Here is an 18498-nt window from a genome sequence, read left to right as displayed (position 1 = left end):
TAGAGTCTGGGCTACATTTTACTGCAAACAAGCAGAACTAAATGTACCTTCAGAGAATTAAATCACTTTCTGCAATTGTTAAAAGATACTGCTCTAAAAACATGCAGGTAGTATGTGATGTCAAACATACCATCAGCAGTGTATTGATTGATTACCTGGGATCCTGTCTATTCATCTATTCTGTCCCAATCCTCACTGAATAGGTTTGAAACAGACGAGTCTATGAGGATGGAGGGTGGGAGACCACTGGTTACATTCTTAAGCGCTTGCTGATGACTCCCATTCTGAATCCATACAGTCCTGCCAAGGAAAAGTATAAGGTGCATCGGTCTTCTAGGAGCGCAATTCAGAAGAATTGGTATAATTAAAATGAACTACAACTGCTGCTCAACTCATTTGGAAGTCTGCTATAGCACAGCCTTCAGAAGGCCTGCCAAATGTAACATTGCTATCCATTGCAGGCTAATACTAAAGTTTCCGGAGGGGAGAGAATTCTAATTTTGGAATGAGGCTGCTGAACTGCATTATTTTATGTTGGTTCCATTTCTACCGTCATAGCAGAGACAAAGGCTGATCTTGTGGAGTAGCATTTTTCTTAAGTTGTCAATTTTCATTCTTTGAACTCTTATTTTCTATTAACAGTAAGCCCAAGGGAAAGTAAGTTGGCACACTGTCCTTTCATCACTAGGACTGATGGGATGAAAGTCTCTTGTCTCTGCTGGCTGAAAGGGTCCTATGTGAAATGAATTTAGGCAATCGTAATTCAGTTTCTAGTAAGCATTTCCACAGCACAAAACTGCCCATAATTTGGCACTAATTGGCACTCTCACTCAAAGGCATGAGGATGGCTAGTACGTGAAATGTCACAATGCTGCAGTAGGACGTGCTTTATGTTTAGGGCATAGAGGGATTTTTACTCTGTCACTGGCTGTACTGTATCTGACCTGAATGCTTGACACTGGTACTGAAAATCTGAAATGGGAAAAGATAGTCCACCATCTAGTGCTAACACAATAGCTATTATCCTAATGCCTTTCTCCCTAATCTAACCCTTTTCTAAATTCTGAATTTATATCTTTAGACTGATAGACAAACACCTTAATATATTACTTAGAAATGCTAAGTAAATAAATAATGTAATTTGCCTTTAATTATCTCACTGGTGTGTTTAAGATGTTTTGCAAAATGTTCTAGGATGTTTTTCTTATTCTTCTTCCAAATAGGATGATGGAGTGAAGATTTAGAAGTGGTTTCTGCAGACAAAGGACCTGGCAGAGAGGCTGAATGGAAGGATTTCTTTCCAGCAGAGTTCCTGGAATGCTTAGGGAAGGTTTGACAGTTGTGGCCACAGGAATGGAGTTGCTGGGAACATGAATCAACAGGCATAATAAAAGAGGCAGCCACAAGTTTCCAACTGAAACCAGTATAATTGCTCATAATCAAGAACAGAACTCAATCAAGCCCTGCAGCTTAACACAAGTCTGGAATAGTTCCAAACCAATCTGGATGGTTCCCCACAATCTGCAAAGTCCAAAAATGCATCCTGTCAAACTCAATATGATCATCATGAAAATAGAGTAAGATCATCATCGTCTCCCTCCCCCTTCCACTCCAGAACAAGGATTACAATGTAGATTTGATTTCAGTGGTTTTTCATGCACAAGGTTGAGATTTTGTGCTCTGTGAGGTAGATACATCTGCTGCAAAGCCGTGCTATGACCTGGTGTTATTTTAAATTAAAGGAACCACCTTGGTCTTCCTAGCCTATTTACCCTTGTGTCGGAGACCTCAGTAGAATTGAAAGAATAGTTGCTGCTTGTCCTGAATCCCCTATTTAGCAATCAGGACAACCGGTCATCGGTTCTGGACTGTAATTTATCCAAATACATCTACCTCAATCAAGTTGGCAACAGGTTTCAATTTCATAAGACATTCTTACTTTTTAAAAAAATTGCAGATTATATCAACAAAGTTTCAAATTTTGCCTCAGGTGTTTCTTTTCCCACCCACCCCCAGAATATAATCAGTTATCTCCCTTTTTAGATTATAAACTACTCATTTCAATACTCAGAATTTAACAAGAATCCATCTCCTAAGAAGAATGTAGCTTTAATGGCAAGCTTCAAAATAGGGGAGAACAGATCGTATTAAATACCTCAATATAAACCACATGCAAATTTGTTTCTTTCTCTACCCTAACCTCTTCTGATTATTGGCACGGCTCCTCCATAGAATACATCCGATTCAATTAAGTAGCAATACTGGAATGATCTAGGGCAGGGGGATCTTCCTGGAGCGCATCTGCTTCACATTAGTGGTGGTGGTAGGTGGGGTGGAGAGCTGGAGTCTGTAAACAGACCATAAAAATATGAATTGGCACCGATGCTATAGAACAGATGTTCTGCAAAGTAAAACATCTTGCCTGTCATTCTGGCATATCCATTCACTTATAATGTAAGAAAAGTAGGATACGACGTAGGGAAAACTACTTCAGTTACACATAATTTCTTGGACTTCCCAACACTAGTTAACCTTTTTTAAAAAAATATTTGCATTGTTGAAGTCCAAAAATATGAATTGATATTCCTATCATTCAAAAAGTGGAACGATTGTAAAATGTACCAATCCTCATCATTATCATCATCCTCCTTCTCTTCTTCGTCTTCTAAGTATAGGCTTCAAAGACTCAACATCTTGATTAGTCATCTCCTCTGCCAGTGCTCAACAATTGCTAATTTTCTCTTTCATCCATTTGCAATCATTTGTGTTTGTGGTAGTCTTCCTGCAAAGTGGATATCTTACCACCCATCTTCCTTTCTTTTACTCAGGATGGGGAGTGTTGGTGTTCAGGAAGAGAGCAAGATTCATGTTTTCCTAGGATTTTGTTTTGCACTTGACTTCGACCAACCAAAACTACTTCTGGACCTTTAAACACTCCTGTCATCTATGTAATTTTCCATTCAGAGCAGTGCAGCATTGATATTCTTATGTTCCCATCAATACTTTGCATCTGCTTTCCTATTAAAAGTTATCTTTGATTCGCTTGTGCAAAATACCGTAGTACTATATAAGAAACTGGGAGGAAAAATAACTCGCCCCATGATGATGAACAGCAATTTTCCCAAGCATCTGCTTTGATATGAGGGAAAAAAAACAAACTTCTTTTCTATTATCACTGTATTGATAACATTTTAATCTACTAAAAAAATAGTTCATACAATATTATTCTTGTTCTATTTGTATCTTTCCTTATTGACATTGCTAGCAAGTGTTTTCCTGTGTTCAATAATAGATTATCACTTCGAATAACGATGTCCATCATTATAAGAAGTCTGTCAAAGGTGTTAGCTTTCAACTGACTTGGTCCAACACATTGTGAAGCCAACCGGAATTATGGAATCAGTTGGACAGAATCATTGCTGCTAGCCAGACAACTGCCTGTGTAGACAAAATTGAATTCACTATTATGACAGACTACAAAAATATCACCAAATGCTTTATCGGTTTGGAATCCAATCGAAGGACAAAAAGGTTTTCCAATCAAAAGTTAGACCACTTCACAAATTTAAAAACAACTTGCGTCTGGTACACAAATCAAACTTGGGAATTTCCTCTGTAAATACAAGGGGAGACACTGAAGAGCATTTTAAAAGCAGCAGCATAATTGAGCGATTCAGATAACAACAAATGCTCACTGGAAGTTCAAAATTATATTGCAAACTTCTCGGCCTGGAATTTCCTGCGTATTTGTGCCCCAAGACACAAGCAAAGGGGATGAAAATCAAATAAGCCGCTTAAAAGATTGTGGAATGTTGGGGTAAGTTACGCGCACAAGTACAATACGCACAATCTCCTCGATCTTTTACGATCGTCTAACGATTCCAGCGGCTGAATGGATTTTTTTTTCCATTCATTCCTGGGACGTGGGCGTCACTGGCAAGGCCAGCATTTATTACCCAATCCTAATTGCTCGAGAAGGTGGTGATGAGCCGCCTTCTTGAAATGCTGGAGTCCGTGGTGAAGATATTCCCACAGTGCTGTTAGGTAGGGAGTTCCAGGATTTTGACCCAGCGACAATGAAGGAACGGCGATGTATTTTCAAGTCAGGCTGTTGTGTGACGGAGGGGAATGTGCAGATGGTGATGTTGCCATGTGCCTGCTGCCCTTGTCCTTGTCCTTCTAGGTGGTAGAGGTCGCGGGTTTGGGAGGTGCTGTCGAAGAAGTCTTGGCGAGTTGCTGCAGTGCATCCTGTGGATGGTACACACTGCAGCCACAATGTGCCGGTGGTGAAGGGAGTGAATGTTTAGGGTGGTGGATGGGGTGCCAATCAAGCGAGCTGCTTTGTCTTGAATGGTGTTGAGCTTCTTGAGTGTTGGAACTGCATTCATCCAGGCAAGTGGAGAGTATTCCATCACACTCCTGACTTGTGCCTTGTAGATGGTGGAAAGACTTCAGGAGGTGAGTCACTCGCTGCAGAATACCCAGCCTCTGACCTGCTCTTGTAGCCACAGTATTTATGTGGCTGGTCCAGTTAAGTTTCTGGTCAATGGTGACCCCCAGGATGTTAATGGTGTGGGATTCAGCAATGGTAATGCCGTTGAATGTCAAGGGGAGGTGGTTAGACTTTCTATTGTTGGAGATGGTCTTTGCCTGGCACTTGTCTGGAGCGAATGTTACTCGTCACTTATCAGCCCAAGCCTGAATGTTGTCCAGGTCTTGCTGCATGCGGGCATGGACTGCTTCATTATCCGAGGGAATGCAAATGGTACCGAACACTGTGCAATCATCAGCAAACATTCCTATTTCTGACCTTATGATGGAGGGAAGGTCATTGATGAAGCAGCTGAAGATGGTTGGGCCTCGGACACTGCCATGAGGAACTCCTGCGGTGATATCCTAGGACTGAGATGATTGGCCACCTTCTTCCTTTGTGCGAGGTATGACTCCAGCCACTGGAGAGTTTTCCCCCTGATTCCCATTGACTTCAATTTTACTAGGGCTTCTTGATGCCACAATCGGTCAAATACTGCCTTGATGTCAAGGGCAGTCACTCTCACCTCACCTCTGGAATTCAGCTCTTTTGTCCATGTTTGGACCAAGGCTGTAATGAGGTCTGGAGCAGAGTGGTCCTGGCGGAACCCAAGCTGAGCATCGGTGAGCAGGTTATTGGTGAGTAAGTGCCACTTGACAGCACTGTCGACGACACCTTCCCTCACTTTGCTGATGATCGAGAGTAAACTGATGGGGCGGTAATTGGCTGGATTGGATTTGTCCTGCTTTCTGTGGATAGGACATACCTGGGCAATTTTCCACTTTGTTGGGTAGATGCCAGTGTTGCCATAATAATGGCCTCACCCCCAAGTTATGGAGCCTTATAAGCAGGTTTCCTGCAATTGCACTTGTTCAGAAACTCTTCAAATTACGACCAGATTTTTCTGGTGTCTTATTGCAATTTTTTGAGCATTTAAAAAAATTTATCCTCACCAAGACCTGTTCTGTATTTTCTGTTTCTTTAAATGTATTTTTATGGCATCAGTACAAGTCACATTTAAAATTGAAAATCCTCCCTGATTTCAGGTTCCTAAACTTGCTGTGCTTGATGTGTATGAATGATGATTAAATGAGTTGAAACTTCAATTTTTATACTTGAAGAAATTTAATGCGAGTTCAGCGCATTCCTTGGGCCCCGATTGTTTGCCAATTCTCGCTGATTTACACTCATTTTACATTCAGGCATATTCTAATGAGATTTTCAGGAAATTTGAGCCGAACGACAATCGACAGAGTGGGGCATTTTCGGGTTTAACTTCCGGGTTCTGCCCGCAGAGGAAATTCCAGGCCTTAGTGTACTTTCTGACATATAGATATGCACACCTCTACTATAAAAATGGGGTCTAGCACACATTTACTGTCCATCATACTTCAAGGGCCTGATTTTAGCACCCGCTACCGGGTGCGTTCTCGGTGGGGGGGCCCCGAAAATCCCGAAATCCAGGTACGGGACCGGATCGCGCCTCGATCCCGCTCACTTCCGGGTTCCGCACTGACGTGCGGGGGTGCGTGCGCAGCCCCCGCTGGTGGGAATCCCGCAGGCAATTAAAGCCAGCGGGATGCCACTTGAGTGTATTTACTTTGCTTGTTCAGGTCATTAACTGACCTGATTAAGGGACTATGTGTGATTTTGGATAAACATGGGACTGTTTCACACACTGGGGGAAACACTCCCAGTTGAAATGGACGTGTTGCAGCCGTCAGCCTGTGGCAGCTGCAAAGGTCCATTTGACAGGTGGGGGGGGGGGGGGGGGGGGGGGGAGACCCTCAGGAGGCCGCTCTGTCACTTGGGACAAAGTTTGGCCTCCACCACCCTCCTCCTGATGGTCGAAGTCACTAACCTGCACACTTACCCCGGGGTCCAGAGACACGTACCTACCTTGCGGACCCCCTCAGATGTACATCTTGCGGATGGGAGCCGCCGTAGCTGCAGTCATGACCTCCTCGGAGGGCGAACAGCATCACCAGCCTCGCCATCCACGCCGTCCACCTCTGATACGTGGAGCTCCACAACACAGTGCTTTGACACATCCACCTGTACAGCAGGAGGGAGGGCTACCGCAAAGAGAGATGCGTCGCAGAGGGCACTACCCTCGCCACACGTTCCACAGACCGAGGCTCAGCCTCCTGGACCACTCTGAGCAGCAGTGCACACGGAGGCTCAGAGTCAGTCGACATGTAGCCGTGGACATCTGCAGCCTCTCTCATGCCGAGCTGCTCCTGGCTGGCCCGTGCACCATCTTCCTACCTGTCGCTATCAAAGTCACCACTGCCCTCCCGAACTTCTGCTCCACAGCCTTCCAGGCTGCAACCGGGGACATCCCCGCTGTCTCTCAGTCATCTGCGCAGAAGAGCCCTGCAAATACACTTACACCCACTCTGCAGTGACACACTGGGTGGCATCAGTGGTGGGTCCTCATAGGGATACCCAGGAGCGGGCATTATTGCACAAACCGGACAGGATTCGCGAAGACATGGCAGTAGTGGTGCCAATATAATGTGTGATGTGAGTTGTTCTTTAATTCAATAGAAGTAAGAACCATGACAAACCCTCAAACACCCTTGTGCATCCCCTTCATGCTCACGACGCGTTTGCCTTACGCTTCCTACTGCACATATGTGATGCATGCCCTGTGGCTGCAGCACAGGTGGTGGCAGGTTGAGTGAGGCTGGCCGTGAGAGAGATGCACGAGAGGGTGAGTATGGGATAGAGCCATGAGATTGTGTGAGGATTGGGTTGCGTGGTAGTGGCGGGGTGAGTACTCGCGAGGTGAGTAGGTGCAGGTAAGATGAGGATGAGGTTTGAGTGGGTATGAGGGGTGATGTGACAGAGTGGTGTTGGCGGTGCCGAAGGAGATGTGGGGTGGGGGCAGTGTTGTGGCAGACGGAGTGTAGGGGAGAGACTACGTGTTCTCACTGTGGCTGACCTACTGAGGTCATTGGAGCGCCTCCTGCACTGTATGCAGGTGGGCAATATGTTGGTGGCGCAGGTGACCCCCTCTGCCACCTCGAGTCAGGCCTTCTTGGTGGCAGAGGCAGGCCGCTTCCTCCCGTCCGCCGGGGGGAAGATCTCTGTCCTCCCCCTCCTCCTCACCCCATCTAATGATACCTGGGGTGAGGCATCATTAAACTGGGAGCAGCCTTCCCCCTGGGCTGCTCCATGCTGTAATTTTTGCTGTTTGTGGCAGCATCTGTCAGTGGAGGACTGCGCCTTTAAATAGAGCGCCTCCTGACAGATCTTACTGCGCATGCGCAGCCCGCCTGACGCGCAGATCAGCATCGGGGAACCCGGAGGAGCAGGTAAGTGGATCCAATTAGTGTGTTGCCTGCTACGATCGCGCGGGCAACCCACTAATTTCACCGGGCACGTTGGCCTACCCGCCGACAACCCGCAGCCCTGGTAAAATCGGGCCCCAAGTGTCACACTTCAAAACAAAGTATAAACAAACAGAGGCAATCATCTGGCACAGGCGCCTTAGAATCCCGAACCACTCATCGAACTCACCAATTGACATTTAAAAAAAAAAGAGAATTCCAGGATTGTTACCATAAACTTCAGGAACAATTACCTCACCCAGTGTTTACTTAACAATTAGACTTTGTGGTCTTAATGGGACACAACTATCATATATTTTGCATTTCATGGCAGTCTTTGCGGGGTCATATCAATTGCAAAAGCACCTTTTTTGGGGTTAACAATGCACTGTCAGTCAACCTTAGCCTAAATTTCTTTATTATTCGCTTTAGTTCCTATCACTGGGGAAAATAGGGATTTCTTTTGTTGAAAAACCAGGCACTTTTTCCACAGTGGTTTGGATGGTGGGGGGGGGGGGGGCGGGGGGGGGAGGGAAGGATTTTGGGTGTACAAATAGGCACGCTGTGAGAAAGCAGAGCAGGGCGTGGGTTTGCAGCCTGCAAAGTAATATTCACTTTCATTAGTCATATAATGCCTACACAGATGACACATTGTTGAATACTGGAAAAAGGGCATGGATGATTAAAAATGAATTGTTTATAATAATTACCGACCTACTGGCCAACTAATGACTGCTGAAGTCAAATGAAGATTTGAGTGGAGCAAAAGCTCATCTGTTTAAACAGCAAAGTGCTTCAATGGAGAAGCTCATTTTAGAAACGTTTTGCTGTGAATAAGAAAGAATGCTGAAGATACTTTTGGGCAAGAAAAGGACAAATATGCATGTAGTGCTGAAGAAAGCGTTCAGCATTGGAGTTATTGAGAATCATCCAGTGGAAACCATCCCATACACAATTACAGGGCATTGTGACCCCAAATGAATATCTAATTCTATGAACTCATTTAAAGCCAAAAAAAATTACTTTTGATTCATTATGGTTAAGTCCTAAAATTCTGGTCTTTATAATTTACTTTTAAAAATCAAAGTTAGTTTGTAACAGACATGGTATAAAATATTCTGACACATTTGTCTAGCACAAGATAGCAACGCTTAGGTGGGCCACTGTTACTTTGCAGTTATCCGTGATAGAAAATTTTCATTCCCCTTTCTGAGTCAATCCCAGTTTTTGTTTTCACAGGTATTGACTACAGTTTACAGTCAGTTTCGTGATATAATCACAAAAGCTTCAGAGACTGGACTAGTCTTAACAAACGTGAACATTCTTTATAGAGCTATCAGATTCAGCAGTCTATTTTAGCTGGGCTCTCAATCAGAAAATGACGGGTTTTTTGGGGAGAGGGGGGACGGGAAGAGATAATAGGAAGCATGTGTTCTGACTGGGGAATGTGCAATATATCAGATCTACACCATTATCTGCACACATTCCTGCCCTTATATGCATGCAAACAAGCAGAATTCTGTAATTTTTAAAATTTCTAGCTACATTAGATCAAAATTCAAAGCAAGGTCCGTGTGATTTTAAAGGCAGTGTGACATTTTTCAAAGTGGAAGAGCTGACAGCCCAAGTGTGAGTCGATTACTCAGAAATCTCCCAATACATGCAAAATATTTGAAAGGCTGGGCAATTCTCATCAAGTATCGATTGTTCTCAGAATCTACACTTTTGAGTTTTCGGTGCGGTTCCTTATATCCCATCCATAGGGATGGGCAATAAATGCCGGCCTTGCCAGCGACGCCCACATCCCGTGAACGAATAAAAAAAAACAAGTAAACAATAAAGGTGTGTGTGGATCCTTATGAACTTCTTTACAAGATCCATAACTGACAATTTTAGTGACTTACACCATCACCAGGAATTTCCTCCGGCTTCTCCCTGCTCTGCCACCATAACTTCGGCAGGAACCTTGTTTCTACCGAACTTCCACCAAAATTACAGTTGCAGAACCCCGAGGAAATTCCCTGCACATGTATTTCATTTTCAAAGCAGGTATTAGTTTTATATGAAGAAATTAAGCCATGCATCCCTGACTTCAAGAGGCACAAGTACATGGCATAACCAATCTAGCTGCTATCACAATTATCACATCAATGATTCACAAAAGCATTAGCAACTCCAGCATAGTGAAACTGCACATCACTGTTTCTCCCAAAACTCACCAATGTAAACAGGAGAATAGTTTGACTTGACATTTTCATCTAGGTAGGTCACTCCCAGGGTGTACAGTGGAGTTGCTCCTATGCCATGGAGGAACTGGCCAAGCATAAACAGAAACCTGTAGTTGGAATAACTAGATGAACCTTCGCTACAATGTGTAGACTGATTAGAATAGCACAACTCAGTCTGGTCAGATAGATTCACTTCATAATGACCAGAGATAAAATGAGGCAAGGTAAACACGAGTGATCCTAAAGCCATGATTAGCACCCCCCAGCCAAGCCAACGTGGCTTGTGACCACTGCCGCCAAAGTAACTGACAAAAGTCAGGCAGATGCACGCTGCTATGTCGTAAGAGCTGGCAATCATTCCACTGTGGTAACTGCGTAGGTCAAATCTCCGTTCGATTGAGGTAATCACCGTATTTATAAATCCATTTACTATCATTCCTTGGAGAAAGGAAGCACTGCAGAGGAAGAAGAGCATTCCTTTTGGTGTGTTAAAAACCTGCAAAAATTTGGGCTTGAACAGACCCCAGCCACACATATTTTCTGTTTCGCTCGGGATTAATTTGAACTGGCACGAGTTATTATGTACTTTTGATGTCCCATTGCACTGTATTTTACTGCTGGTTTCTGAAGTACTCAGAGTGTCCAAATTATTAGTACTTGAGGATGGTTCATTTAAATTCAGCAGCTCCTGCCTGGAGCTGAATGAAGTATCCCCTGTTAAATGGCTCGACATTTCCAATCTAACTGCAAAGGTTACCACTTTTCAAAGATTCTGCACAATGCACGATTCTTGTAGGTAAGGAGTAGGAGAAGGATCCCTTTCAGAATTCCATTTAACAGTCTGTCGTAGTGACTGATGTCATGTCCTCAGGGTTTTCTTGTATGAATCTTATTATCTTCATTCTGCAGAAGAAACAAGGCAATTAACATTAGCTATACATGTCATTATTAGTAGAACTATCTCAAGTCCCAATATTGCTCTCTAAGAGAGCAGAAGAACTCACCTTTGTCTGATTTGCACCACTTCACTCACCAATGTGCAGGATTCAAATTCAGTTCAAGTACAAGCTTAGTTTATAGTACCACAAGCATAGAGAAGGTGACCCTACAAATGCAAGATTTGCTATTGCTTTTCCTATACCAATAAGCAGCCTGGTTGCATGGTGCGACAGCAGCAGTTTTTCTTCCTTTTAAGAAAGTCCTGTATTATACCCTAACTTTTAATCTAACACATTTATTTGTAATAAATTCCACATTCCTATTTCATGTTTTGCAATTAACAGAACAGAAGGGGAATGGTAGTGGAGTGGTTATGTTACTCGACTAGTAATCCAGAGACCATGACTAATAATCTAGAGAATGTGAGCTCAAATCCCATAATGTGCTTTGAGAATTTGAATTCAGCTTTTTTTAAAAATTAAAATCGGGAAATAAAGCAATATCAGTAAAAATGACCATGAAAGAGTTGGATTGACTAAAAACTGGTTCACTAATGTCCTTTGGGGATGGTAACAAATACACCCCAAGTAATACACTTCAAATTGAAATCCATGTTGGGAGTTGATGCAACAGAATGAACAGAAAAGCCTATTTGGAATCTGCCTATAGAAAGTGAAGTGCAACCAAAGAATCTATTAATCCCATGACACAATTACATTGCATGCAAACCCACCAAAGTTAAGAAGAATAGCAGAGAAGATGAGATATTGGTGGTTTAGGCGAGAACAAGCTTGGGTTTTAAAAACCTATAGATACATCAAGTTACATTGAAACTGCAGCATAGAAACAGGCCATTCGGCCCAACTGGTTTATTCCGGCGTTTATGCTCCACACGAGCCTCCTCCCTCCCTACTTCATCAAACACTAACAAGATACCTTTCCATACCTTTCTCCACCATGTGCTTATCTAGCTTCCATGTTATTTGCCTCAACTACTCCGTGTGGTAGTGCGTTCCACATTCTTACCACTCTTTGGGTAAAGAAGTTTCTCGAAGTCCCTAATGGATTTATTAGCGATTATTTTATATTTATGGCTTCTAGTTTTGGACTCCACCACAAGTGGAAACATTTTCTCTATGTCTACCTATCAAGCCCTGTTATCTTAAAGACATCTATCAGGTCACCCCTCAGCATTCTCTCTACTAGAGAAAAGAGCCCCCAGCCTGTTCAGCCTTTCCCGATAAGGATATCCTCTCATTTTTGGTATCATCCCTGTGAATCTTTTTTGCACCGTCTCCAATTCCTCTAGATCCTGTAAGGACACCAGAACTGTGCACAATACTCCAACTGTGGTCTAACCAAGGTTCTATACAAATTTAACATAATTTCTTTGCTTTTCAGTTCTATCCCTCTAGAAATGAGCCCTAGTGCTTGATTTGCTTTTGCTTTTTTATGGTCTAATTAACCTGTGTTGCTACTGTGCATACTACAAAATCTGGATCCAAACTGTAAACAAAAAATATAAGTCGCATATAGAAGTGGGATTTAGAATATTATACATGATTTTCAAGAGTTGTTCCTTAGAAATTTCAAATATTAGCATTTTCCTTTAAAGTAGCATGAAGAAAAAACAATAGCAGATGGCGAACATGCTCATGTTAACATCAAATTCATTCTGCTCACTGTAAAAGTCTATGGAGACGACCTTTAATATTGACTTCTCTAGAAGTTATAAAATAATAATATGGAATATAAGTGGTTAAATACTTCACAATAGATGTACTTACCAAGACAGGTACCTTGCCCTTTAAAAAATAATTCGATTGCCTTCGGGCTTCAGTTGAGAAACTGCTGTATCTAGTGGAGCAGCAAAGACAAAGGGTTAATTGCAATCAAACCCAAGAGCATTGATTAGTGAATGTTGAAAAGCTTTACTTCAAAACATGGAACATTGTAAATGCAAGTATAGACAGCAAATTCAACAAAGTTTTTTTTTAATGCACTGGTGTTGCACTGTGTAAGTTACAAAAAAAACCTATCAAATCTTTATGAGAAAGCCACATCAGAACAAGTCAAACAAACTGCCAAATCATTAACCTTCGACTTAACTTTCATAACACGGTGCTCAATAAAATAAAAAGGTACTTGCATTTATAAGTAGTGCCTTACCATCTCAAATTGTCTTATCCATGTCATACTACTAATTACTTTAGAAGTACAGTGATCGTTGGTAGTTAAACTGCAGCAGTTATGTAAGCATTAACTTCAAGGGTTTTTGAAGTACTGCACTGCCCTTTCTTCTCTTGAATCTGGGTTTGAATCCACCACACAATAGTTTGGGTTCTTTTCACCTACTACAGCTTTTGGGTGAACTCCTAATGGAAAGTATCTGCAGCACGAATTTAACAATCTCCAAAATCACATGGATGTTTTTGTAGCAAATGGAAAGTTTGCACTAATAGAACAGAGTTTGTTTATTGGAAATTGCACATTGGTGGAGCACAGTAGGAGGAGCATATCTCTGCATGAGTCCCATGCTTCATTTGACATGGGTGTGCTTGATACTAATACTGGGAGGGTGCCGAAAGTGGAAACGTGCACCACATCAGGCCCATCCCTCACCTTGACAACCATAACATGAAAACAGAGTCCCATCTTGTCAGCTTTGTGACTAATCATGACCATGTAGCAACGAGAAGAATCTAGACATTATTTTTAATTATATAGTCTGGGCTAGGGTTTTCCACCCATTCATAGACAATGGACAGAAAACTCAGTCCTGTATACTAACTACTAATAACCAAACCAAGTGTACGATAAAGTGGAAGCATCTTGCAGTAGAATTTCTGCATTCTGTGATAATTAACTACTGCAGCAGAGACCACTTTCCTACCATTAATATTTAATTATTCAAAAAGTATCTCGCTCATTTGAACAATTAAACGGTGCTTTCAAACTTCCTGAGTAAACTTATATTGGAAACAACTACTGCAAATCATTACCCACACATATCACCAAAATATTTCTCTCCCAATAAAAAATGTCATAAAAACTATGTGGTAGATTTTTGTTTTCACTGCCAGAGTAGTAATCCGGTGGAGCAGATCATCTGCCTATTGTATTGTTCTGTAACAGGCAATGATCTGCTCTGCCAGATTACTGCCCAGGGGTTGAAGATGAAAATCTACCCTAATGTCTCAATATTTTTTCTACACTAAATTGCCCTTTTTAAAACAAACTCCTTCTACAACATATTAAACACCTTTCTGTGAGAAATTATTTTTCAAGGGGCTCAGGTTACTAATCCATTATGAATTCATTGATTCTGGAAATAACAGCATTGGTGCAAGATGAATGAGATGACTATAAGACCTCTTACGTAAAAACAAGTAATTCAATGGATTACATCCCAACATTCTGTTTATCTTGTTAAGATATTGTTGGGTATGATTGAATAAATCTTCAAGAATGGAGCTGGCTAACGATAGTAAAGTATTGGGGTAGTGACTAGGGGCTGCAGATCAATAGCATCTGCTGCACAACTCGTTTTTTTAGAGAAAAAAAAACAGAAAAATACTCATCCAACCAGTGTATTGTCATTCTATTTATATTGACTACTTGTCTCAGCATTCCAGGCACGCATTTGATCTTGCATGTACAGGACTTTGCTTTCCCCATTCAATAGGGATGTCAATAAACAAAATAACCACAACTCCCGAATCACATGTTGTTAAAAAAAGTCAATACTGAATTGGATGCAGCACAACAACAATGTTCATTATATATAATAGTTTGAACATATTCAATGAAAAGTACTAACATTAGGGGCTAATAAAAAAGTACCAACAAGGAACTTCATAGCAAACTTGAGCTTAATACAAATGTTATCATCTTCCCAGTACTCAGCTGAAGCAAGTTAAAACTAGGGCACCTTTTGATCTGATAAACAACTGGTTAAGGGAACGTGGGAGTAAATGTGGATTTTTTTTTCATCCAGCATATTAGGCATGCACATTAAAGGAAAAGTAACTTTCTTACCCCAAAGTGACTAGGGGGTGTCTCCAAATCATAATGCCTGGAATGTTTTGAGGCAGATCAGGCAGCAGAATAACGAAGAATGAACTAGAACAGTTTGAACAGACTGTGAACATTTTTAATCGTTAACTGATTAGGGTTTTAAAAAAATCGTGAATGTTATGATGTAAGCTTTCAATTGTAATTTGATTCATGACTTAATTGATCATGTAGTCTTTGTGACTTTGCAATGCTTACTGGTAGATACCATAGCTTAAAAGACTAACAAGTTGTAATCTAGGGATACAGATAGCAGGAATTGTTAGCTGGGTTAGGCATTCAGTGCAGGATCCACAAGGGCTAAGAGGAATTTGTTCAAGTAGAGAGGAAACGAACCATGTGAGTATTAGAGGTGATAGGACAGATCTTGGACAAGCAATTTTGGTGGGATATATCTCTTATCTCAGTAGATACAGCACAGGAGGCCATTCAGCCCATCGTGTCGGCTCTTTGACAGAGCTATCCAATTAGTCCCATTCCCCTGCTCTTTCCCCATAACCCTGTAAATTGTTTTCCCTTCAAGTATTTATCCAATTCCCTTTTGAAAGTTACTATTGAATCTGCTTCCATCACCCTTTCAGGCATTACAACTCGCTGCGTAAAAAAATGTTTCCTCATGTCGCCTCTGGCTCTTCTGCAGATCACCTTAAATCTGCGTCCTCTGCTTACCGACCCTTCTGCCACTGGAAACAGTTTCTCCTGATTTACTCTGTCAAAACCCTTCATGATTTTGAACATCTCTATCAAATCTCCCCTTAACCTTCTCTAAGGAGAACAACCCCAGCTTCTCCAGTCTCTCCACATAACTGAAGTCCCTCATCCCTGGCACCATTCTAGTAAATCTCTTCTGCACCCTCTCTAAGGCCTTGACATCCTTCCTAAAGTGTGGTGCCCAGAATTGAACACAATACTCCAGCTGAGGCCTTACCAGTGTTTTGCTTTTGTACTCCATGCCTCTACTAATAAAGTCCAGGATCCCATATGCTTTTTTTGTTTAAAAACAGCCTTCTCAACTCGTCCTGCTACCTTCAAAGATTTGTATACGTGCACCCCCTTTAAAACTGTACCATTTAGTTTATATTGTCTCTCCTCATTCTTCCTACCAAAATGCATCACTTCACACTTCTCTGCGTTAAATTTCATCTGCCATGTGTCTGCCCATTTCACCAGTCTGTCTATGTCCTCCTGAAATCTGTTACTATCTTCCACATTGCTTACTACAATTCCGAGTTTCGTGTCATCTGCAAACTTTGAAATTATACTCTCTACACCCAAGTCCACATCATTAATATATATCAAAAAGAGCAGTGGTCCTAATAGTAATCCCTGGGGAACACCACTGTATACTTCCCTCCAGTCTGAAAAACAACTGTTCACCACTACTCTCTGCTTTCTGTCCCCTAGCCAATTTTGTATCCACGCTGTCATTGTCCCTTTAATCCCATGGGCTTTAATTTTGCTAACAAGTCTACTATGTGGTATTTTATCAAATGTCTTTTGAAAGTCCATATACACATCAACCGCACTATCCTCTTCAAACCTCTCCATTACTTCATCAAAGAACTCAATCAAGTTAGTCAAACACGATTTTCCTTTAACAAACCCGGGCTGACTTTCATTTATTAGCCCATATTTTTTTTTAAAAAAGTGCCAATTTATTTTGTCCCGGATTATTGTCTCTAAAAGTTTCTCCACCACCGTTGTTAGGCTGACTGCCTGAACAGGAGTGTAACATTTGCAATCCTCTCGTCCTTCGGCACCATCCCCATATCTAAGAAGGATTGGAAGATTGTGCCAGAGCCTCTGCAATTTCCACCCTTACTTCCTTCAGTAACCTAGGATGCATCCCATCTAGACCAGGTGACTTTTCTACTTTGAGTACTGCCAATCTTTTAAGTAACTCCTCTGTATCTGTTTTTATCCTATCCAATGTCGCTACTACCTCCTCCTTTACTGCTACAATGGCAGCATCCTCTTCTCTAGTGAAGACCGATGCGAAGTATTCATTTAGTGCCTCAGCCATGCCCTCTGCCTCCACAAGATGATCTTTTTGGTCCTAATCGGTCCCACTCTTCCTATGACTACCCTTTCACTATTTATAGGTTTATAAAAGACTTTTGGGTTTCCTTTTATGTTAGCCACTAATCAATTCTCATACTCTCTGCCCCTCTTATTCCCTTTTTTAGATCTTCTCTGTATTCAGCCTGGTTCTCTACTGTTTAATGAACTGTACATTCTTCATAAGCCTCCTTTTTCCCTTTCATTTTAATCTCTATATCGTTAGTCATCCAGGGAGCTCTAGCTTTGGATGCCCTTCCCTTTCCCCTCGTAAGGATGTGTCGACCATGTACCCGAACCAACTCCTTGAAGGCCTCCCATTGTTCAATTACTGTTTTGCCTTCTAATTTTTGATTCCAATCCACAGGGCAAACTCCCTTTCCAACTCAATAAAATTTGGCCTCCTCCAAACGCTCTCCCTTTGAAACATGCTCCACCTGCCCCACTTCATTTCCCAGAGCGAGATCCAGCACGGTTTCCTTCCTGGTTGGGTTGGAAACACACTGTTCCAGAAAGTTCTCGAACACATTTCAGGAATTCCTCCCCCTCTTTGCCCTTTACACTGTTACTGTCCCAGTCTATACTGGGATAATTGAAGTCCCCTATTATCACTACTCTATAGTTCATGCATCTTTCTGTAATTTGCCTGCAAATGGTCTCCTCTATTTCCTTCCTACTATTTGGTGGCCTACAGTATACACCCAGTAATGTAATAGCTCCTCTACTGTTTCGTAATTCTAACCAAATAGATTCTGTCTTTGACCCTCAACTACATTATTCCTTTCCAGTGATACAATAGATTCTCTGATCAATACTGCCATGTCCCCTCCTTTCTTCCCTTCCCTATCTTTCCTGAATACCTTGTAGCCAGGAATATTAAGTACCCAATCCTCCCCTTCTTTGAACCAGGTCTCTGTTTTTGCCACTATATCATAGTCCTATGTGGCGACTTGAGCCTGCAGCTCACCAACCTTATTTACCACGCTACGTGCATTTACGCACATGCACTCCAATCTCAGACAGCCTCACATTTGTCCCATCTGATCCCTCCTACTTCTGAACTATTCTTTACTCTAGTGCTATTTGTCCTTCCCAGTCCTCTGTGCACTTGTTTTTCCCCTCACGTTTCATCCCAGTGCCCATCTCCCTGCCAAATTAGTTTAAACCCTCCCCCACGGCACTAGTTAACCTTTATAATATAAATAAATATATATATTTTCCAACTTCGCAATTCCTGAAGGGCATCTTACTCATCAGAAGCAAGTCAGAAGTTTGGGCATTGATGCTTTTGATTTTTGGACTATTAAAATTAATGGGTCGAAAAACCATGTGC

At 42.0% G+C, this 18498-nt stretch overlaps 1 protein-coding gene across 2 annotated transcripts in view; it reads right to left on the bottom strand.

The window, feature by feature from the left end:
- Nucleotides 1–18498, bottom strand: part of slco4a1 (solute carrier organic anion transporter family, member 4A1) — a 148610-nt gene that overhangs the window by 34045 nt on the left and 96067 nt on the right. For both annotated transcript variants that reach the window (XM_068000783.1, XM_068000784.1), the window contains 2 exons: nucleotides 12821–12890; nucleotides 10086–10997 (listed from right to left, as the gene is read on the bottom strand). In XM_068000783.1, coding sequence (XP_067856884.1) covers nucleotides 10086–10827 — 742 coding nt within the window. In that variant the 5' untranslated portion in view covers nucleotides 10828–10997; nucleotides 12821–12890. The remainder of the gene's footprint in view (nucleotides 1–10085; nucleotides 10998–12820; nucleotides 12891–18498) is intronic.

This window comes from Heptranchias perlo, chromosome 19 (assembly GCF_035084215.1).
Source record: "Heptranchias perlo isolate sHepPer1 chromosome 19, sHepPer1.hap1, whole genome shotgun sequence".
NCBI lineage: Eukaryota > Metazoa > Chordata > Chondrichthyes > Hexanchiformes > Hexanchidae > Heptranchias > Heptranchias perlo.
Note: the sequence above shows the minus strand (reverse complement) of the source record. Positions and strands in the feature narration are given on the sequence as shown.